This window comes from Aegilops tauschii, chromosome 7 (assembly GCF_002575655.3).
Source record: "Aegilops tauschii subsp. strangulata cultivar AL8/78 chromosome 7, Aet v6.0, whole genome shotgun sequence".
In the NCBI taxonomy this organism is placed as follows: domain Eukaryota; kingdom Viridiplantae; phylum Streptophyta; class Magnoliopsida; order Poales; family Poaceae; genus Aegilops; species Aegilops tauschii.
Window position 1 is genome coordinate 47250014 of NC_053041.3, and position 23018 is coordinate 47273031.

A 23018-nucleotide genomic window follows, 5' to 3' on the forward strand; every position below is an offset into this window, starting at 1 on the left:
GATAAAGAAAAACTTTTACAAATTCTGTTTGCTCTTGTTGTTGTAAATATATAAGGCAGCATTCAAGTTTTCAGCAAAGATTATGACTAACCACATTTGCAATAACTCTTAGGTCTCATGTTTACTCATATCAATGGCATAATCAACTAGCGAGCAATAATAATAAATCTCGGATGACAACACTTTCTCAAAACAATAATGATATGATATAACAGGATGGTATCTCGCTAGCCCTTTCTGAGACCGCAAAACATAAATGCAGAGTACCTTTAAAGATCAAGGACTGACTAGACATTGTAATTCATGGTAAAAGAGATCCAGTCATAGTCATACCCAATATAAATTAATAGTAATGGATGCAAATGACAGCAGTGCTCTCCAGCTAGTGCTTTTTAATAAGAGGGTGATGAATCAACATAAAAGTAAATAGATAGGCCCTTCGCAGAGGGAAGCAGGGATTTGTAGAGGTGCCAGAGCTCGATATTGAAATAGAGATAAATAATATTTTGAGCGGCATACTTTCATTGTCAACATAACAACCAAGAGATGGCGATATCTTCCATGCTACACACATTATAGGCGGTTCCCAAACAGAATGGTAAAGTTTATACTCCCCCTCCACCAACAAGCATCAATCCATGGCTTGCTCGAAACAACGAGTGCCTCCAACTAGCAACAGTCCCAGGGGGATTTTTGTTTGCAATTATTTTGATTTGATTTTGCATAAAGCATGGGAATGGGCATCCCGATGACCAGCCATTTTCTCGTGAGTGAGGAGCGGAGTCCACTCCTCTTGAGAATAACCCGCCTAGCATGGAAGATACAGACAGCCCTAGTTGATACATGAGCTATTCGAGCATACAAAACAAAATTTCATTTGAATATTTAGAGTTTGGCACATACAAATTTACTTGGAACGGCAGGTAGATACCGCATATAGGAAGGTATAGTGGACTCATATGGAATAACTTTGGAGTTTAAGGGATTGGATGCACAATCAATATTCCCGCTTAGTACAAGTGAATGCTAGCAAAAGACTGGGAAGCGACCAACTAAAGAGCGACAACAGTCATGAACATGCATTAAAATTAATAGACATTGAGTGCAAGCATGAGTAGGATATAATCTACCATGAACATAAATATCGTGAAGGCTATGTTGATTTGTTTCAACTACATGTGTGAACATGTGCCAAGTCGAGTCACTTAAATCATTCAAAGGAGGATACCACACCACTGTACCACATCACAACTATTTTAATAGCATGTTGGCATGCAAGGTAAACCATTTTAACTCATAGCTAATCAAGCATGGCATCAGCAACTATGATCTCTAATTGTCATTGCAAACATGTTTATTCATAATAAGCTGAATCAGGAACGATGAACTCATCATATTTACAAAAACAAGAGAGGTCGAGTTCATACCAGCTTCTCCCATCTCAATCAGTCGATCATATATCGTCATAATTGCCTTTCACTTGCACGACCGAACGATGTGAAAATAATAAGAGTGCACATGCATTGGACTAAGCTGGAATCTGCGAGCATTCAATAAACAGAAGAAGACAAGGCAATATGGGCTCTTGGTTAAATCAACAATAATGCATATAAGAGCCACTTCAACAATTTAATCATGGTCTTCTCCTATCGACCCTCAAAGAAAAGAAAAGAAATAAAACTATTTACACGGGAAAGCTCCCAACAAGCAAAAGAATAACAGGAAATCTTTTTGGGTTTTCTTTTTAATTATTACAACTACAGCAAGAAAAGTAAACTAAATAAAAGCTACAACTATTTTTTTTTGGTTTTTCTTAAGGTTTATCAAACACACAAGAAGAAAGCAAGAAAAAGAAAATAAACTAGCATGGATATTACTATGGTCATCACCGGGAGTTGTCCCGATTATTGTCACTTCGGGATTGCCGGATCATAACACATAGTATGTGACTATAGACTTGCAAGATAGGATCAAAAACTCACATATATTCATGAAAACATAATAGGTTCAGATCTGGAATCATGGCACTCGGGCCCTAGTGACAAGAATTAAGCATAGCAAATTCATAGCAACATCAATCTCAGAACATAGTGGATACTAGGGATCAAACCCTAACAAAACTAACTCGATTACATGATAGATCTCATCCAACCCATCACTGTCCAGCAAGCCTACAATGGAATTACTCACACACGGCGGTGAGCATCATGAAATTGGTGATGGAGGATGGTTGATGATGACGATGGCGACGAATCCCCTTCTCCGGAGCCCCGAACGGACTCCAGATCAGCCCTCCCGAGAGGTTTTAGGGCTTGGCGGCGGCTCCGTATAGTAAAACGCGATGAATCCTTCTCTCTGATTTTTTTCTCCCCGAAAGTGAATATATGGAGTTGGAGTTGAGGTCGGTGGAGCGTCAGGGAGCCCACGAGGTAGGGGGGCGCGCCCTAGGGGGGCAGGCGTGCCCTCCACCCTCGTGGATAGGGTGTGGGCCCCCTGAAGTGGACTTTTCTATCAGTATTTTTCTTATTTTCCAAATAGATGTTCCGTGGAGTTTCAGGTCATTCCGAGAACTTTTGTTTCTGCACATAAATAACACCATGGAAAGTTTGCTGAAAACAGCGTCAGTCCGGGTTAGTTCCATTAAAATCATGCGAGTTAGAGTCCAAAACAAGGGCAAACGTGTTTGGAAAAGTAGATACGACGGAGACGTATCAGTCCCATGTAGTTTTTAAACTAAACTTGATGCAGAAAATTATCTTTGGAATAAACTAGATGCAGAAAATTATCACCTTTGGCAAAACAAGTATAACCTTTGGCAAATTAATTCACAGGTCGGCTCTGTTTATTATTGACAACGAATTAACAAAGTGGCTGCGACTTGGAAGACGTTTTACTCGACCGCAGAATGAATTCACTTGTAATGTTGGAATATTTTCCGTAATTCCTGGCAAACCAAAATAGTATGCAAATTATTTCACCACATAATTGTCACGCAGCTGGTTTGAACTCCAAAACTTACATTTTGATTCTTGGGTGCAGATGATAGACAAGAATTCTGATTTCTTCCATTGAAGGCCTTAGTGGGCATACCACTAGGGACCTTGTTGAGATGCTCAAGGCGTGAGAGAGCTTTGTCTTGCAGTGCAATGCACAAGATGGAGGTCCAGAGCAGGCACCTATAGGTGCAATGGTTACATCAGGCGGCGCCATCACCCCCATGTAGGTAGTGGCTTCGCCAGCGCGTCTGCTCCAGTACCCCTTCTTGCATAGGTAAGCCACTCAGTTGGTCCCACTACTCCGCTTTCTCTTCTACTCTGTGTGCTCACGGCCATCCATTCGTGGTTCATTTAATTCCATGGCAATTTCTACGATTCTGGGTTGTGCTGATGGTCTATGACGCAAACACTTTCAATTCCATGGCAATTTCTAGGATTCTGGGTTGTGAGTCTCGTGATGATTCTGGCATAATAGTCAATGGATTTAGCCCTCAAGTTTAGTCCTCTAAGTCTTTCTCTTTTGTTGTTGTAGTTGGCTGTTGTGTTGTTGTAGTTGTGGTTGCTTTGCACCACCTTGTTATCTCTGTTTTGTTACACATGTGCTTGTCCATTGACCATATGACAATTGTCCTTACTACTATGAAGAAACACTTTATTGTATCAGTGCATCTACATATATATGAACGGTGATTTCTTTTTCATACATGCAACATGTGTCGCTGATCTGCCAAGCATATGATTCCAGAGCATCTCGTCACCAGCGACCTACCTACACTGGGACTTGACTGCCAGCCGACAGCACGTGAACCATACCATACATCGTCGGGACCTCCATGTCCGACTACATGGGCTGCGGTGAGCCCCTTCTCTCTCTCTCTCTCTCTCTCTCTCTCTCTATCTATCTATCTATCTATCTATCTATCTCTATCTCTCTCTCTCGCTCTCGCTCTCTCTCTCTCTCGCTCTTAGAAGGTCTTGCCATTGAGCTATGGGAGATTGTTGTTGTCATGTTGTATGTAGTGGTGGTGGTCGTCGGCCACTACCATGATCTTGGGACTGTTGTCAGATTTCTTTCTTGTCGATTAAACATGTCATAATACTTGTGCTTTGCGACGCCATGTGTGTATGTGGCTGTTACTATGCTTTGTTGCCTATGCAAGATTATGTTGTGCCTCGACGAATATGCTTTGTTTTATCCATTTCGATATCTTTTTTGCATTGCATGTTGCAGGGTTTGGTAGTGGTCCATGTTCTAGCTTTGGTAGGATCCTTGCTTATGTTGGTGTGTTGATTTGTTAATAATGGCTATCATCATATAGAAAGAAAACGCTTACTTATTAACTGTTGTAGTGTTGATGTGCATGAATAGATAGAACAAATGCTATCCTTATGTGCTTTGGAGGGAGCCATCATGCATGTGTTAATAATATTTCTGACTCATCTTGGATATATATTTAATCCAGTTGTATGTTTGATTGTCAGTTGTTTGCTATGCTAGCTGATCAATGGGTGCTTCTTTAATTTGCTATGTAGCTGATTAGTTTCTGTAGCTCAACATTTTTTGTTCTTTCCTATGCCGCATCGGAGCTGGGACTCGGCGCAAATAACACCTACTCTGCATCCTCTGACACCACCGGTGAACGCTTATTCTCTGACTTCGGCCTAGGTGAGCCAATCGCTTCCTTTCTTTTGCATGCTTACTCTCCTTCCTTGTGTGTCCACAACCATCGAGCCGTGGTAATTGTATGCTGGCCATTGCACCATGGAAATTTCTCGGGATCAGTTTGTGGCTGTGGCGATGGTGTCTGCTGTAATCCACATTTCTGTTTTTGTGAATGAACGATGACCAAAATATTTTCCTTGCTATGGTTGCGGCTGCATTGCGCCATATTAATTGATACTTCCGATTGTTACACATGTTCTGAATCCATGATGATTAGGGTCCCATGTAGTTTTTAAACTAAACTTGCTGCAGAAAAAGTTTTTGGAATAAACTAGAAGCAGAAAATTATCACCTTCGACAAAAAAAAAGTGTAACCTTTGACAGCTTAATTCACATACTAGCTCATATAGTAATTTTTTTTCTAGGAACCAATCCTGCTTCCTAAACTGGGTCCATGGTTTTTTGGGTTGTCTATTTGTTGCTTCCCTTGTTGATGTTGTATTGGCCAGTAAAACAAAACAGTCTGTGCAGTTTTATTTCTCCTGTTGCTAAGGTTGTTAATGACCACTGATGAGTAGTATATAGTTTTCTCCTCCGGCTACAAGCTTCCTTGATTTTTATGCGGCACTGTGACTCGTTGTGTCCCGAGCACTCAAATTTCTTTTGCGATAATCTCCAAAGGATTTGGGATCTCCGATGTTGCACTAGTGCCAGTACTTGTAGCATATGTTCTTTGTTTGCTCCTTCACGAGTAGAAGAATGAAACATTTGGGCTTAGGATCTTGCTGCATCTCAACACTCTTCAGTCTCTGGAGCACTCTTTAGTCTGTTGAGGCTGTTGTTGGCAAGGGTAAGCAGTGAACCATATATTAACAGTTTTTTATTTGGAACTTTGACTATCAAATCCTATGAAAAATATGTTGCTTCAAATTTAACCAAATATTGATTATGAACATATATTTCAAGATAATCTAGTAGTATTAATGTGTTGCAGTTGTTGGTATTTGGTATATATTGATAGTTGTGATCAACCTTTAAATTCAGGTCCTGCATTTGGATCTTGTTCTTGCTGCTTTGGTTAGGCAGCAATTTAGAATCTCTATAGCAATAGGCTTGCATGTCACGCTAATCAAGTATGAAGCAAAGAGTTAGTTCATATTGTGTGTGCAAAGGCTAGCTTGCCTAGTTAGGGCCCGTATCTTAATCAGTGCTTTTAATCCTCTGTTGATGTATCTCCCATCGTGGTCGATCCTTGCGGCTTGCCTTTGCATATTTGCACTGTTTAGTCTGTATTACTTGTCTTTGCCATTGCATAATCATGGTTTTCATGTGCCATTGGCTGTTACAAGTCGCACTTTGAGTTGTTTATTTACTTTACTAAGTAATATTCCTTCCATGAGATGAGGTTTGCCTGCAACAGTGGCTGTGGTGGCTACGTCTTCCTTGGTTCCGGTGAGTCCATGGTCATCTTCCTTTATCCATGTGCCTTGAGATGGCCTGGCAATTGAGACGTGGCTGATTGTGGTGCTGGCCACTGGGTCAATGATTTAGGGTTTTGTGTTGTGGTGGTGGTCTTCCGGCCACGGCAAACTTGTGTTTGTGATGCTCTTGTTGTTGAAATTAGTCCCTGTGCTTGTTAGGATTTTTTGCTACTGTGCATGTTGTTTGTTTGGGTTTGATACTCATTCCATAGAAGCTTTTTGTAGTAGAATGAGATCTTGTTTTAGTTATTCAATCGGTGTCGGCAGAAGCATTTTTACATTTAAGATAATCATCATGATTCGATATTTGTAATCTGACTAGCTACTCCTTTGCAATTCTTTGTAGTGGCTTGAGTACAAACTCGGAACTGCAGCTCCTGTTGGCGCGACCTGGTGGTTGATGTCGCGGCCTCCAGCATAAATAATTGAGGTCCTGCTATTCGATCATGCTGTTGTTGCTTTTGTCAGGCGGCAATTTCTATTACTTTGTGTGAGACTGTTCTAGGAGTACTCAGCCCTCCTAGCTAACTTGCCTAGTTAGTGCCTCGCATGTTAGGTGTATTAGCGCTTTTAATCCTCCGTCGATGTATCTCCCAATGTGGTTGATTTTCGCGGCTTGCCTGCTTTGCATAATTGCACTGTTTCGTGTGTATTAGTTGTCTGCCTTTGCAAACTTGTGGTTTTCATGTGCCATTGGATGTTACAAGTTGCACCTTGATGCATATGCGAGTTGTTTATTTGCTTTACTGTCCGACATTCTTTTCATGAGCTTGGCCATTAAATATCATTCTAACTTGAAAGCCATTTCATATTCATGAAAAGGTTTCTCCTTTTGCCTTTACATGAGGTCGGTTGCTGGTGCTTTGTAAACAAGCAGCCATATTTGTCTCGACTTGTGTTTTGTTGTTGAGAAACCTGGCTCGGTTTCGGTTTAGATATTATTACAAGGGACAAAGGAGCAAACCTAAAGAAAATAAAAACCTGACTCGGTTGTTTGTTTAGATTTGATAATCGTTTAGGATCTTGGCATGCCGCTGGCCAGGATGTGGATTTTGATATCAAAGGGATGATTTCCTTAGACGTGTAGACTTAACCATATAGATAAATTGGACTGTCAACTTAATCTTTCTGTAAGTTACTTGCATGAGTATTTGCAAAGAATTCCTGAGAAGTTCAATTTTTTAGTAGAATTAATTAGATCATGGTTGTGCCACTTGATCTTTTTACCAAGAGTTAATGATGTGCTTTTCTATTGCTGGATAGACGAGTAGAACGGAAAAGCAAGGACGGTGTCATGCTTGATATACTCCCTTGTGTTGCGTTGTGAGTAATAAGATCGTTTGACCTGTGACGAGCTTGCTTTCCCAGATGTACAAGTAATTTGTGGTGCTTGACTTGTTTTACATGCCTCCTTTATAAATTCTAGGATTTCTGATGTACTCCCTCTATATCAAAATACAAGACCTTTTTTCATACTCCCTTTGTATAAAAAAAAGTCTTGTATTTTGATAAGGAGGGAGTATTAAACTGTTGCTGACTTGATGCAAGCACTGTGCTTTCAGATGCATGGCAGTGACGGTTTGGCGCCATTGAGATTGATGACGCATGATGCTGCTGCAAGGCGCCGATGAGAGAAGCACCTCCAAGGTCCGAGATTTGCAAGCACCAGATGAAGTGGCAAGGCGAGCTGGCTGGATCGTGTTAGTGTGTGCATTGTTTGTCCTAGCGAAGTGCTAATTGTTGATATGGGTGGTGATGTTGTTGTGTGTACATACAATACATAAAACAAAATGTCTTGGCTGTTTGCTGCTGCTCTCTTGGTCGGCTGGCTGGTTGTGTTGCCCAAGTGGTGGAGGAAATTCAAATATCCTTGTCTTTATTTATGTATGTGTTGTCCCCAACCAAGCATAGATGAAATGGGTTTGAAATGCAATGAAATCTTGAGGAAAGGGTTTGAATAGCTGTTGTTGCTGCTTTCCGGTTACATATTGTGTGAATGAATCTCTCAAATGGGAACTCCGGAATCATGGGCTCTATCTGCACCTAGTTGGTTCAATCGAGATGGCTATAATATTTCAAGTCAGACTAATAACATGAACATCACCAGCGGGCAAATCTGATTGTGTGTGCTTTTGTGGATGGAAGTAGATTACTCTGCACCAAGAGGTATTGGGGAAGTAGTCTTTATTAATTGCATCAGTCTAGTTTATGTCCAAACCATGAACACAGGTGTAAAATTTGCAATTTGGCGGGCGACGAGCCGAAGAAATGAAGTATCGTACCGAAGAAAGAACCACTCAAATTGTTGGCAAAATCGTCTTAGTCACTAGCCTTTATTTATTTATTTTATTTAGTTATCAACCTGCAGTAATGGGCTAGCAAAATAGAGTGCAGCCGCAAGAGCGCCAACCAATCCCAATCTAGTAAGCAGGCATGGCATGGCATGCTGCTTCTCGTTCCCGTGAGAAACCAAAGCCTCTAAAGAAATAAATGCATGCCTGGTGATGCCCACCAACTAGTCAAGGAGGGTTCAGCTTGCGCCAGCTCACCGATCCGCGGCACCACGGCCTTCTACTTCTCTTCACCATGCCTTCCAAGACTATCTCTATATATACCAGAGGTAGGCATTCGTCCGCGTGCGGGGTGCGCGTGTGACTTATGACTTGGGCGACGGCTGGCGAGAGGCGATGCTCTCCTTCTCCTTGTGAGGAGGTGGTTTGGCTCCTGGCTCCTCACCCGTCGATTAGTCGTCGCCGGTGAGTGCTCCGTTGACGGGGACCATATGTGCTGACTGAATCTCTCACAGTTCGGTACGGGAGATGGTGTACAACTCACCCTGCTCTTGTAGCTCTCTGGCGTCTTGTCTTGGAAGAAGTCCGTCGAGGAAGATACATGAGGCCTGAGGGTAGGAGGTCGTTGGCGGATGGCAGCGGCCAGGTCGTAGGTGAAGGTTCCCTCCCTCTGGCTCTGGTGGGAGGATTCTTGTTGTTGTCTGCAAAGAAGAAGAAAAGGGTGGTCGGAGCTCGTCTGATCCGGCGTAGTGCAGCTTGAGGAGGAGGAGGAGGAGGAGATCATGTCGTCTTGTGGGGCGAGAAAGACCACGGCGGCCGAGTCCCGAAATCGCGGCCGCGATGAACTTGCGATTCCAGGCCGGCGGCGAACAGGTCAGGCGAGTCCCAAAATTAATTTGATTGGGTCGGAGCTCGGCCTAATTCTCAAAAAAGAAAAGGAAAAGAAAAAGAGAAGAAGATTGGCCTAGCCTGGATATACGGGGGAGGAAGAGAGAGAGACGTCCCGCTCCAAGGTGACGATCGACACGGAGTTCCCGGGCGCGCTGCACAGCCCCACCACGTGAAACCAGTAGAGATGAGCGTACGTACCCGGCCGGGCTCGGTTCTCCTTAAAATCCTACGAATCCGTCTCCGATTGGATTGCCTCCGTCAGACTCGCCCTACGTACGTGACTCTGAACCATGGGCCGACTCGGACCTGTACCAGCTTTCCATGAAAGTACGTACATATAATAGGACCTGTAGCTAGCCACCTCCCTTGAATCCATCAAATCAAACCATATCCAGATCCACCAGAAGATCGACCGAGCAACTACGTACGTACGTACCGATCGATCCACAAGATTAAGGGCAGCGATCTGCGCCGGTGCACCGGCCCAACCGTTGGGCTGGTCGGCCCGCAGCCGTCCGATAGGCCTACTAATAACCGTTCGATTACGATCTAATCTTCGTCTTCGTTCACCTCTCGCCCGCTTCTTCGTCAAACCAACACCGCAGGACGCGCCTGACCTTGAAGAACCGCCCGCACGTTCTCCGGCCGTCGCTGCCCTCGTCGCCGGTCGTCCGGTCGCCGTCGCTGCCCTCGTCGCCTGTCGCTGTAGGTCGCCGTCGCTGCCCTCGTTGCCGGTCGCCGTCGTCGCTGTCGGTCGCCGTCGCCGTCTTCGTGCATGCAGCGGCCTGCTCCCGCGGTTGCAGCTCCCCATGGCGACGACCGTAGCTCCGGTGCGGCGGCACAACTCCGATGCAGCCGGCCATCCTCGTCGCCGGTTGCAGCATCAAAAATGGCATAGTCGCGTCGCTTACAACCAAAAAAGTGGTGGTAGCAAAAACCAGTGCCGATTCCAGCAAATCAAACACACCATGGAAACAAAAAAAAGAAAATGAGGCATCGGTTCCAGCAAAAAACTCGCACAGGGTGGAACCAAAAACATGAAAACACTGGTTCCAGCAAAAACATGATACGATGGAAGCAAAACCAGACACCGGTTACAGCAAAGTCAAGACGCCAGTAGCAAAAAAACTGGGTTGTTTCCAGCAAAATCCGAAGACATTAGTAGCAAAAAAAAAGGTTGGTTGTAGCAAAAAAACAAATTGGTTGCAGCACCAGCGTCGGGCCGTGGGCACCACCGTCAGGCCGTGGTCACCACCGCCGTGGGATGGCCCCCATTGGTTGTAGCAAATCCCGTCATCGGTGGTAGAAGCTTTTTCTGTAAACGATTGAAACTTTTTTTGCACATACGATTTCAAAAGCTTTCTCTGTCGAACGGTTGCAACTTCGCTGATTGTGCAGAGTTTGGTTGTAGCTTTCTCTCTCGAAGGTTGAAGCTTTTTCCTCTACGGTAGAAGCTTTTCTGTAAACGATTGAAACTTTTTTCGTTTTGAGCAGCGCCTGGGTGAAAGCTTCCTCTATCGTCAAGTTGAAGCTTTTTTCGTCAAAGGTTGTAGCATTTTCCGTAGACGGTTGTAGCTTCCCTCGATAGCACTGAAGGTTTGCAGCTTTCTGTATATACGGTTGAAGCTTTTCATATAGAGTTTGAAGCTTTTTTTAGCGGTTGCAACACATGGGGGTCTGCGGCAGGTTCTGTAATGCCTCGCCTGCAGGTAGATGTGTGACGCCGACGACCGTGTGATCGCCGCCGCAGATCTAGAAGAGGGGGGGGGAGTGGGCGGATGGGGGGAGGGAGGAGGTGCGGAGGTCGTCCATGGCATTCTCGGCAGCAGCCGTGGTTTGGACGGCGCGGGGTTAGCGGAGAAGATGGGGAGAGGTTAGCGATGGGAGCCGCGTGGAGGGAGGAGGTGTGGATCTCGCCGGCGCGCGATCCGCCTCGTATCTCCGGCCACCTCTGGTAGCAGCTCGCCGGCGCATAGTCGACCGGAGCCGCGGGGCGCGCTCGGACGACGGGGGAGCAGCTGGGGAGCGAGAGAGCGGAAGAAGAAGGCAACCATAGCGAAGGGATAAGGTGGGGTCACGGTCTGTTCTGGCCACATGATGACTCCCAATCGAACGTCCCGCGCACGACCGGCCCAATGTTCGGCCGGCGCGCCGGGTATAAACGTTTCCCCAAGATTAAGGTAGCCAGCCAGCGAGGAGGGTAGCCGCCAACATGGGCTGCGGCATGAGCCGCCTCCTCAAGGCCACCGTCGCTCTCGTCATACTCGTCCTTCTCTTCATGCCCGGGGCCATGGCAGCCGCCGCCGCAAGCTTCGACGCCTCCCGGACACAGCAGCTGCCCCTGCCGCACGGAGAAGTGCACGGGCCGGAGAGCGTCGCCTTCGACGCTCAGGGCCGAGGCCCGTACAGCGTATCCGACGGCCGTATCCTGAGGTGGAATGGGCCCAAGCTCGGCTGGACAACATAGGCCTACGGACCAGGCTACGACAGCGAAACGTGCACGACATCCAGGTTTGGCACGGAGGCGGACATAGAGAGCCGCTGCGGCCGCCCGCTTGGCCTGCGCTTCAACGAGAAAACGGGCGACCTCTACGTGGCCGATGCGTACAAAGGGCTTATGCGTGTGCCGCCCGGCGGTGGGGAGGCCACCGTGTTGGCCGACCAGATTGATGGCATGCCGTTGCGCTTCACCAACGGGGTTGACGTCGATCAAGTCACCGGTCAAGTCTACTTCACTCACAGCTCGATGAACTACGACAGGTCTGAACACGAGATGGTCACCAAGAAGGGGGACTCCACGGGCCGCCTCATGATGTATGATCCACGAACATCGGACATCATCATGCTCCAACCTAGGATGACATACCCGAACGGTGTCTCGCTCAGCACCGACCGCACGCACCTCGTGGTCGCATCTACCGGCCCATGCAAGCTGCTGAGGCACTGGATAAGAGGGGTCGACGCGGGCAAGTCCGAGCCATTTGCCCACCTGCCGGGCTACCCAGATAATGTCAGGCCCGACAGGAAAGGAGGTTATTGGGTGGCGTTGCACCGTGAGAAGAATGAGTTGCCTTTTGGCCGTGATAGCCATCTTCTTGGTGTCAGGGTCGGGGCCGATGGGAAGATAGTCGAGCAGATGAGAGGGTCAAAGAAAGTCAGGCCAACCGAGATCATGGAAAGAGATGACGGCAAACTCTACCTGGGTTCGGTGGAGCTTCCTTATGTCGGCGTAGTAAAAAGGAAGTAGAGAGAAGTAGAGAATAGTATGTATAGGAGGGCTTTTAGTTTTTTATTATTCTTGCCGCTAAATGTAATGCTCCAGTTTCTTTTTGTATCAGGCAAACTATTGTAATCCTTATTTTTATGATCAGACCATTTGTTTTTTGCTTCATTTTAATGTCCGGCATGATACTGATGTCGTTTACTGCCATGCGCTAGAGAGATGCAAACTTGAAGATATAGGATGGATTTAGTTTCTTATTATTCTTGCGGCTATATGTAATGCTCCAGTTTCTTTTTTATCAGGCAAACTATTTTATCCATATTTTTATTAGCAAACCATTTGTTTTTTGCTTCAGTTTAATGTCAGCCGAGTAACCGATGACGCTTACTCCTATGCGCTAGAGAGATGCAAACTTGAAGAGACGGACGTAGGGCGTGTCAACGGAGCCGATCCACAGCAACCCGTTCCCCTCCACCACCTCGCTCACCGTGGAGTCGCTGAACCCCGCAGCGCCACGGCCACCCTGCCGTTCTTGACATCTCCGGTGACGACAACCCTGACGGCCCTCATGGAGTTCGCCATGGTACCGTTCTATTCCCACTGCTTTTTTCGGTTCAAGCCCACCCAGTACCCATCCCTGGTCTCCTCTGTCGGGGTGCACGTTGTCCGGGTACCGCGGCAGCTCGGCAAGCACCTCCGTTTCCCCCGCCGTGGGTGCGTGCAGCCAGTGACGAAGCAGCCTGCATGACAATGTCTTGGCGACAACGAGGTGCGTCCTGTCGGCGCTCACAGAGTCACAGCCATGCCGTTGGGGAAGGCCAGGCCCGACCTGAGCACGGTGACATTGCCGGTCCGCGGGTTGCACATCATTAGCCGCCCGGTAGTGTCACCGGTCAGCACTCCCTCGCTACAGGCATGCACAACCATATGATTAGCTACTTGTCTGGTTGTGAATGCCTGCATCTGCATGCACTACTCCTAGTACGAGCGAGTTGTCAATGCGCGTGAATTCACTAGAGCTCTTCTAAAAATCCATGCCCACCTTCCGCTCCGAAGCGAGTAGTGTTGGTGCTGCCTCTCGCAACACCTCCTCTTCTTCCTCACAAATTCGTTACAGGCATGCACAACCATATGATTAGCTTAATAATAGAATGACCAGAGAAAGAAAAATGCATGTACTACTACTCTACTAGCGAGTTGTAAATTACATTGGTTATACATGAGCAACGATGCTATACACACGACAATTGCCGAAAGATTTTTGGCCGACATCATATTTGGCTATGGTTTTATAAAATGCACCATGAATAAAGTGTGAAACACCATCAGTTATTAAATATCTAGGGACTCCAAACGCGGGAAAATAACTTCTTTAAGTATTTTAATAGAAGTGTTGTGATCAACACTACTAGTTGGAATAACTTCTACCCACTTAGCTACGTAATCAACAACGACCATAATATAAGTATAACTGTTCAAGGAAAGAAAATGTCCCATATAATCAAAGCACGCAATATCAAATAGTTCAATAACAAGTAAATAATTCATAGGCATTTCCTGACGTCTACAGATATTACCAATTCTTTGACATTCGTCGCAAGAAAGTACAAACTTATGTGTATCCTTGAAGAGAGCAGGCCAATAAAAACTAGATTGCAATACCTTATGTGCGGTTCTATCTCCAACACGGTGTCCTCCATACGCATCAGAGTGACACTTCTTTATGAGATGTTCTTGCTCATGCTCAGGTACACAACGTCTAGTAGCACCATCTACTCCTTCTTTATATAGATGTGAGTCATCCCAGAAGTAATGTATTAAATCAAAGAATAACTTTTTCTCTTGTTGATATGTGTAATTAGATGGTATATATTCAGCAAGAATGAAACTAGCATAATCTGCATAGCAAGGATTATCACTAGAAGAAGCATTTACGATAGCTAATTGCTCATCTGGAAAACTATCATCAACAGGCAGTGGGCCCTTCATGACCCACAAGTATAGGAGATCAATCGTAGTCCTTTCGATAAGTAAGTGTGTCGAATCCAACGAGGAGCAGAAGGAAATGACAAGTGGTTTTCAGCAAGGTAATTTCTGCAAGCACTGAAATTATCGGTAATAGGTAGTTTTATAGCAAGATAATTTGTAACAAGTAACAATAGTAACAATAAGTGCAGCAAGGTAGCCCAATCCTTTTTGTAGCAAAGGGCAGGCCGAAACGGTCTCTGATAATAAGTAAAATGTTCTCGAGGACACACGGGAATTTCATCTAGTCACGTTCATCATGTTGGTTTGATTCGCGTTCGCTACTTTGATAATTCGAGATGTGGGTGGACCGGTGTTTGGGTGTTGTTCTTACTTGAACAAGCCACCCACTTATCATTAACCCATCTCGCAAGCATCCGCAACTACGAAAAAAGAATTAAGATAGGATCTAACCATAGCATTAAACATGTGGATCAAAATCAGCCCTGTACGGAATAGCACATAAACTAGGGTTCAAGCTTCTGTCACTCTAGCAACCCATCATCTAATAACTACTCCACAATGCATTCCCTTAGGCCCAAAGATGGTGAAGTGTCATGTAGTCGACATTCACATAACACCACTAAGGGAATCACAACATACATATCATCGAAATAGGAGAAAGATGCCACTATCTACTTTTATTATTCCCTTTGGTGTCTATCATACTGTCATTATCTACTTACGAGAGAGATGCCACTAGCGAACCTATGGCCCCAGGGACCATTCTCCTTTAATACTTGTGTATACACATTGATCTGTTATTTACTTTTATTATTTTGTTTTTCCACTGTACCATTATCTATCCACTATTTGCTTTTAATCTTCCAACTAGCAAGACGAGGGGATTGAAAACCCCCTTTCCAAGTTGTCACAAGGTTTTTATTTTGTTTGTGTGTAGGTGTTGCTTATCTTGTTAGCAGGTCACACTTGTTGAAGTTAATTTTCATACAAGACAAATTGTCAAAATATGAAAAAAACAACTTAATATTTCTAGCATTATCCAAACTAGGATGCAAGAATAGAGGGTCTCATCAGCATATTGCAGGCTGATGATCCTACCTAGAACAACATTAGGGAGAGTGCGGCAATAATTCTTTCTTGAAAAGCTTTGATCAACATTTTACATAAAACATCAGCAACCCAGTTAAATAAAATAGGAGAAGGGGGATCCCCTTGTTTTAGAACCTTACAACTAACAAAAAGAGAACCATTTATATCATTTAATTTGACATAGAAGGAACAATTCCGGATAGTGCCCATAACCAAACTAATCCATTTATTACCAAAACCCTAGAGGAAAGCATTTCCACAAGGAAATCTCAGTTAAATCTCTTATAGGCCTTCTCATAATCTAATTTGAGGATAACCCCAGAATGTTTAGATTGGTGAAGTTCATGGATAGTTTCATGAGCATTCACAACACACTCCAAAATATATCTCCCCTTGACAAAGCAAATTGACAAGAAGGCAAAAGTCCATCCCTAATAGGAGAAACCCTATTAGTCATAGCATTTTACTAAAAAAATTCATATAGTAGTTACTCAATCTTATTGTCCTAAACTATTTCATATATTTAGCATCATGCTTCTTGGGAATTAAAGTCGGGAAAACCAATTTTCTAGGACATTATTAGAGAGGATTTTATGGCTTTAGTGAGATATTTTGAAAATGGGTTTCCTCATCCTTTGGTGAGCTAAAGCATGAAAGAAAGGAGTGTTTTTGTCTCCTAAAATTTTTCTAGTCCTAGATCTTTGCCACGTGGCAGTTTGTTCCTTCTTCCAAAAGTCTTTCAACTCATTATGTATATCTTTCATTCTCCGATAATCCACATCAGGAACCAAATTCTTCTCAGGAAAACATCTAAAAATGTCAAATTCCAATAGAAGACCATTTTTTTTCTTAATAGCAGTATCAATATTGATGCTCCTAGTGTTTCATGTTTATCTAAAAAGTTTTGTTTTAAACTGCCAAGTGTCAATAGCAATGGTAAAAGGGGAGGAAGTAGACCAAATATCCTCCACCAGGTTATGAAAATCAGGGTGAGACAACCACCATTTGTCAAATCTGAAAGGTCTGGTCAAATTATTTTTGGTACCACCAGAATCAAGAAGGAGTGGAACATGGTCACTACCAACTCACAGTATGGCATACAATGTGGTCAAAGGAAAGTGAGCATCCCAACAAGCAGAAGAGAAAACTCTATCAATTGCATCAAAAATAGGATTTTGATTGATTGTTACACCAAGTATAATTTCTATTAGCCAGTTTGTTTTCATTAATGCCCATTTGTTAATCCAATCCTTAAACAAAAATGCCAAGCTAGCATTGATATTGCCACTATACTTATATCTAGCTTCCGTAACCAGATGAAAACCCCTCCAAAAAGGACAAGATAAGTCAAAAGGCCCATAACCTCATGCAATTCAACAATAAAATCCATTTATAATTCAGCATAAGTTGTGCCATAAACAGTGACTAGATGCCAGCAAAAACCATCTTCCCTATTCTTAATAATGGCAATTAGAAAATAAGTTTTAGTAATACACCCAATGCACTCAAATAAATCGTCATTTACTCCTAACAAGATACCACCAGTGGTATTAATAGAAGGCATCATGTGCCAAGAGAAGTTAATATTGCCACCAATAGCTCTAAGGAAAGCCTCAGAAAATTGATCTCTTTAGTCTCCTAGAATCCAATAAAATCATGTTTATATATGTAGATTAAGTCAGAAAGGCACTGTAATTTGCCATTTTTCCCAAGACCTCTAATATTCCCAAAGATTCCTATCATGAAACTTTAAATGGGCGTGAAAGGCTACAAGGCCTGGAATTATTAGTATAGTCTGGTTTAACAACAGAATCGACATTGCCCCTGACTTGTTGTTACCAGATTTGCTACAAGGTCGAGTAAAAGCTCCCAACTCCAAATCCTCTAATTCCAAATTGGCAAGAAAATAAATTTTAGGATTTTGATTAGCAAAGTTAAGGCAATTATTCTTTTCAGTAACCACCATGTCCTCAATTGAACATAGCTTATGTACAAAATTTCAGAGTTTCACAGTCGGAATGTGAAATAAAATAAGACTGTCATGAACTGATTCTAACATACATAAAAAAGACAATGTAAGACTTTTCTATGAAGAACACGGGCGACGATGGCCGCCCGCAGGGCATACACGCGTGCACCGGTGGATCCGGAGTTCCAGATCCTCGCGATGGTCTTCCGACACACCCTCACAATGGAAGAGACGAACGCGCGGAAGCTCCGTCGCAAAAAATCTAAAGCGCATGGGCTCGTCGTCGAGCAATAAGAGCGTGCTAGGACGGAAGTGGCAGCCAAGGCGAAGGCGCCCTGGCTAGCCAAGGCGTAGGACCGCACGGTCCAGAGGATGACCGTCAACATCTCCTCCTCTGATGACTCGGCTCACTGATGGCTCCAGCTCCCACGACGATGCCCCTCCGGCCGCCGAGCCCTGCACGGAGGGGTACAGCCATACGGGCTACCACAAAGGGAAGGGCCTGCGTGGAAATGGTGACTTCCTCCATCCTGCTCCATCTCTCTATTTCATCTAATTTTTTACGTTTAATTCATATTGTCTGGCGAAAAAGACTTGTTATTTTGGTTGTCCGTTGGCTGCTACTATCGATTGATGTCGGAACTATATCTGTTTGTTGCTAGTGTGTTGATCTAAATAGTTTTATGTTTTACATTGCATGGATTGCATGGATATTGGGGTTCGGATATGAAGGAGACTGCTGCAGAGGCAGCAAAGTGAAGGGTGACCGGTCATGGCCCATGAACGCGCCCGCGAACGTTTGAGAAGGGCCGGATTAGCTACTCGCAGTTTTAGATGCTCTAAGAAATTACTTTTGTTTTCAAAGGCATACTTGGAGAAACATTCACAGCATCCTTGCGAAGCTCAGCGGTTATCTTCATCGGTGGAAGGTGCTTTGAGAAGACACCCAATCTGTGCTTCTCCATCGTTGCATTCTTTTGCTGGATCGGCATCGGGGCGAACTCCTCAGAATTGCTTGGAGAATGAGCTGTCCCCATGGTGCAGAACTCCAGTAGATGTTGATATTCTCTTCTCTTTGGTATTCTGTGTCATGGATCCGTAAGATAAAATATCGTTGGCTGGTTTATTTTCAGACAACTGTTTGGTTGGCTAATGCTTGCTCGGGCCTGCCTTCACGCTGGCGGCACCACAGACCACACAGAAGAGCAACAATGATGGGATTGGGCGAGCTGGTGCTGACACTCACAGTGGGCCACAGAACAGAGCGCCACCTCATCCCTCGGTTGCGGCGTCTCGTCGTGGCGTCCCGCAGGGCGGCAAAGTGACCGAGCGAGCTCCTGCTCTCCTCGCCGGCCCATCACGTGGAGTCCGTCAAGCCAGAGGCGCCAACAAAGCAGCTTTGGATGCCGGCGCGTCCAGTGTCCAGACTCCCGATCCACCCTACCGTGCCGGCGCCTTCCGCCTGTTGCCACGGCCACCTTGGCACGGACGCGGATGGAAAGGCGGTTGCACATCGTTCCTGGTGCCTGTCCTTGATCGCGGCGGTCCTGCCTGCCAACGCCACGGGAGCCGAAACGGGGGGTCAATGCAGACGCCCGGCCGTGTCACCGCCGGCCGGCATGGTGATGGAGTCATCATCGCTTCTGGAGCGTGGGTCTTGGACGTCGACGTTACGCTGCTCTCCAACCTCCCTTGCTACTAGGCCCATCATAGATACGGATGAGTCCCATGCACAAGCACAAATTGTTGGATCAGTGCTCCACAAATTGTTGGATGAGTCCCATGCCGACAGGATGCATCTCGTTGTCGCCAAGACATTGTCATGAAGGCTGCTTCGTCACTGCCTGCACGGACCCACGATGGGGGAAACAGAGGTGCTTGCCGAGCTACTGTGGTACCCGGACAACGTGCGCCCTGACAGAGGCGACCAGGGATGGGTACTGGCCTGGGCGGGCTTGAACCGAGAAAAGCACTGGGAATAGAACGGTACCACGGCGAACTCCATGAGCGCCGTTAGGTCGTCGCCAATGGAGATGCCAATAACGGCTCGGTGGCTGTGGCGCTGCGCGAGTTCAACGACTCCACGGTGAGTGAGGTGGTGGAGCGGAACGGGTATATGTGGATCGGCTCCGTCGACACGCCCTACATCCGTCTCTTCAAGTTTGCATCTCTCTAGCGCATAGCAGTAAGCGCCATCAGCGACTTGTCTGACATTAAAGCAAAGTAAAGAACAGATGGTTTGCTAATAAAAATATGGATCACAATAGTTTGCCTGATAAAAAAGAAACTGGAGCATTACATTTAGCCACAAGAATAATAAGAAACTAAATTCATCCTATATCTACTATACTCTACTTCTCTACTTCCTTTTTACTACGCCGACATAAGGAAGCTCCACCGAGCCCAAGTATAGCTTGCCGTCATCTCTTTCCATGATCTCGGTTGGCCTGACTTTTTTTGGCCCTCTCATCTCCTCGACTATCTTCCCGTCAGCAGCGACCCTCACAGCAAGAAGATGGCTATCACGACCAAAGGGCAACTCATTTCTCTCACGGTGCAACGCCACCCAGTAACCTCCTTTCCTATCGGGCCTGACGTTATCTGGGTAGCCCGGCAGGTCGGCAAAAGGCTCGGACTTGCCCGTGTCAACCCCTTTGATCCAGTGCCTCAGCAGCTTGCACGGGCCAGTAGATGCGACCACGAGGTGCGTGCGGTCGGCGCTGAGCGCGACGCCGTTCGGGTATGTCATCCTTGGTTGGAGCACGGTGGCGTCCGATGTTCGTGGATCATACATCATGAGGCGGCCCGTGGAGTCCCCCGTCTTGGTGACCATCTCGTGTTCTGACCTGTCGTAGTTCATTGAACTGTGGGTGAAGTAGACTTGACCGGTGACTTGATCGACGTCAACCCCGTTGGTGAAGCGCAGCGGCATGCCATCAATCTGGTCGACCAACACGGTGGCTTTCCCGCCGCCGGGCGGCACACGCATAAGCCCTTTGTACGCATCGGCCACGTAGAGGTCACCCGTTTTCTGGTTGAAGCGCAGACCAAGCGGGCGGCCGCAGCGGCTCTCTATGTCCGCCTCCGTGCCAAACCTGGATGTCGTGCACGTTTCGCTGTCGTAGCCTGGTCCGTAGGCGTATGTTGTCCAGCCGAGCTTGGGCCCGTTCCACCTCAGGATGCGGCCGTCGGAGACGCCGCTGTAGGTGCCTCGGCCCTGAGCGTCGAAGGCGACGCTCTCTGGCCCGTGCACTTCTCCGGGCGGCAGGGGCAGCTGCTGTGCCCGGGAGGCGTCGAAGCTTGCGGCGGCGGCTGCCATGGCCCCGGGCATGAAGAGAAGGACGAGTATGACCAGTGCGACGGTGGCCTTGAGGAGGCGGCTCATGCTGCACCCCATGTTGGCTGGCTGGCCGGCTACCTTAAGCTTGTCGATCGATCACGTCGGCTGTTCGATGGAGGTTGGTTGTACCGTGTGTGTCGATCTGCTGGATGTTGTTTGGTTTGATGGATTGAAGGGAGGTGTCTAGATGTCCTATTATATGTACTCTCATGGACAGCTACAGGTCCGAGTCGGCCCATGCATGATCCACACGTACGCCGAGACGGACGGAGGCAATCGAGTGGAGTCGAGTTGGATTCGAATCGGCAACCGAGTCCGGCCGGGTACAAGGAAAACAGATACGTACGTACGTGTTTCCCGCCGGCATCGCGTCGTCGTACGTATGGCATCGCGTACTTGTATTTTGCTTTGAACTTGCAAGGAGGATCCACTTGCGTCGCGACGTGCCTACCTACGTGTATCGTTTGTTTTTTATTTTTATTTTTTTTCACATGAAAGGAAGCCTCATTTCACATCCAACGAGTCAGAGATATATAAGACTATGCATGTCACATCTGGTTCCTACGTGCAGCTAGCTCCTGCCTGTACTCTACGGATCAATCGATCCATCTATTGTAAAGATCTCATCTTCAACAGTTTCGTTTCAAAAGAAAAAGTCTTCAACAGTGTATAGCTAGCTACGACGTCATCCTGACTCGACCGTTATGCATGGATCTAAAACCCGGCGCCGCCTCATGGTGCACGCATCCCCGCCACTAGACATCATCGACGCTTTCCGCCATGTGGCGGTGCTCCGCAGAATGGCCTCATTAGAAGAGATCCACCGTCCTGCCGCTGGAGGAGGACCGGCGTCATGGTTGCTATAGCCTATAGGAGCTTGGAGAGAGAGGGAAGGCTAGGGTGCGGCCGCGACCGGTTCTTCCTCCACCACGACGACCGGAGTGGTCCGAATTCATGACGATGGAGGAGCTAAGTGTCCTTGCAGACGACCGAGATGCCAATAGAGATCGTTGCGCCACTGTCCGTAGAGAATGCCTTGCTGCCATCACGACCACCTCACCGCCGCTAGGACCGCCTCGTTGCCCCGAGTAGGCGCCGCCAGGAGCGCCCCACCGTCTCCCGTTCATAGACCAAATGAGTTCAATTATTTCGGTCCACTCCCGCTCTTGCGCCCGAAGTGCGGCCTCGTAAGAGAGATGTGAGCCCTAGGTCAGGCCTAGGCCGAACCAGGTTGCCTCTCTCTCTCTCTCTCTCTCTCTCTCTCTCTCTCTCTCTCTCTCTCTCTCTCTCTCTCTCTCTCTCCGCCAGTTTTTGCATGGACGACCGTGATCGATTTTTGAGGGGGGCTATTTGTGTGTTGTCGCGGTGGACAAATGAGTGAGCAGCAAACCGTGGCCTCCTCCACCCCAAAAGAGAACACCCAAACAAGTTGCGATACTATTCACAATCCCTAGCCGCATCCTCCCGCTTCATGCTCCCACACGTTGCCGCCGATGCCTCTTCCACCCCAAGTGACGGTGGCGCCCCAGCGACCACGACTCCCCAGAAGAGAGGAGGCACAGAGGGGTGGTGGACAACGGTCGCTGAAGATGCAAGCGAGATGACAGACGCATGGTGGCAGCTGCAGATCCGCACTCGAGCGGCCATCTCCGCCTCTGCCTTCTCCCTGCACTCAACAAGTTGCACAAGGTAGTTGAGACACCGCTGTTCGTGGGGAGCACGTCGTTCGTACACAGTTAGACATACATGCATGCATTCGAATTGATTAGCTACTAGTAGTAGTACATATATGCGCGTGAGGATGATGTCAGGTACTACGCATGGATGGATGAAGAAGATGGATGTGTGTGCACATTAGCAACAAGCAACGAGAGGGCCACTATTAGATTTGGACGTTCCGCTGAGATGGGTTCACAAGAAAGAAGGATCAATCCGTGGCAGATCAATTTGACCAATGAGCGAGAAATCGATCAGTGAGAGATGAGGTTGACCAATCATTAATGGAAGGCCAACGAAACGATTGATTAATACTAGTACTAGTACCAAGAAAGAAAGAGAAGATCTCACCGTAGACACGGACGGACGG

At 46.5% G+C, this 23018-nt stretch overlaps 1 protein-coding gene and 1 pseudogene across 1 annotated transcript; one reads left to right on the forward strand and one right to left on the reverse strand.

Moving 5' to 3' along the window:
* The first annotated feature begins 11268 nt into the window (after positions 1 to 11268).
* On the forward strand, positions 11269 to 13260 carry LOC141027858 (protein STRICTOSIDINE SYNTHASE-LIKE 10-like; annotated as a pseudogene).
* A 6595-nt stretch (positions 13261 to 19855) lies between these two features.
* LOC141028122 (protein STRICTOSIDINE SYNTHASE-LIKE 10-like) lies at positions 19856 to 20989 on the reverse strand. The gene has a single exon (XM_073506016.1). It carries the CDS (start codon positions 20987 to 20989, stop codon positions 19952 to 19954), a length of 1038 nt encoding a protein of 345 aa, XP_073362117.1. The 3' UTR covers positions 19856 to 19951.
* Positions 20990 to 23018: the final 2029 nt, after the last annotated feature.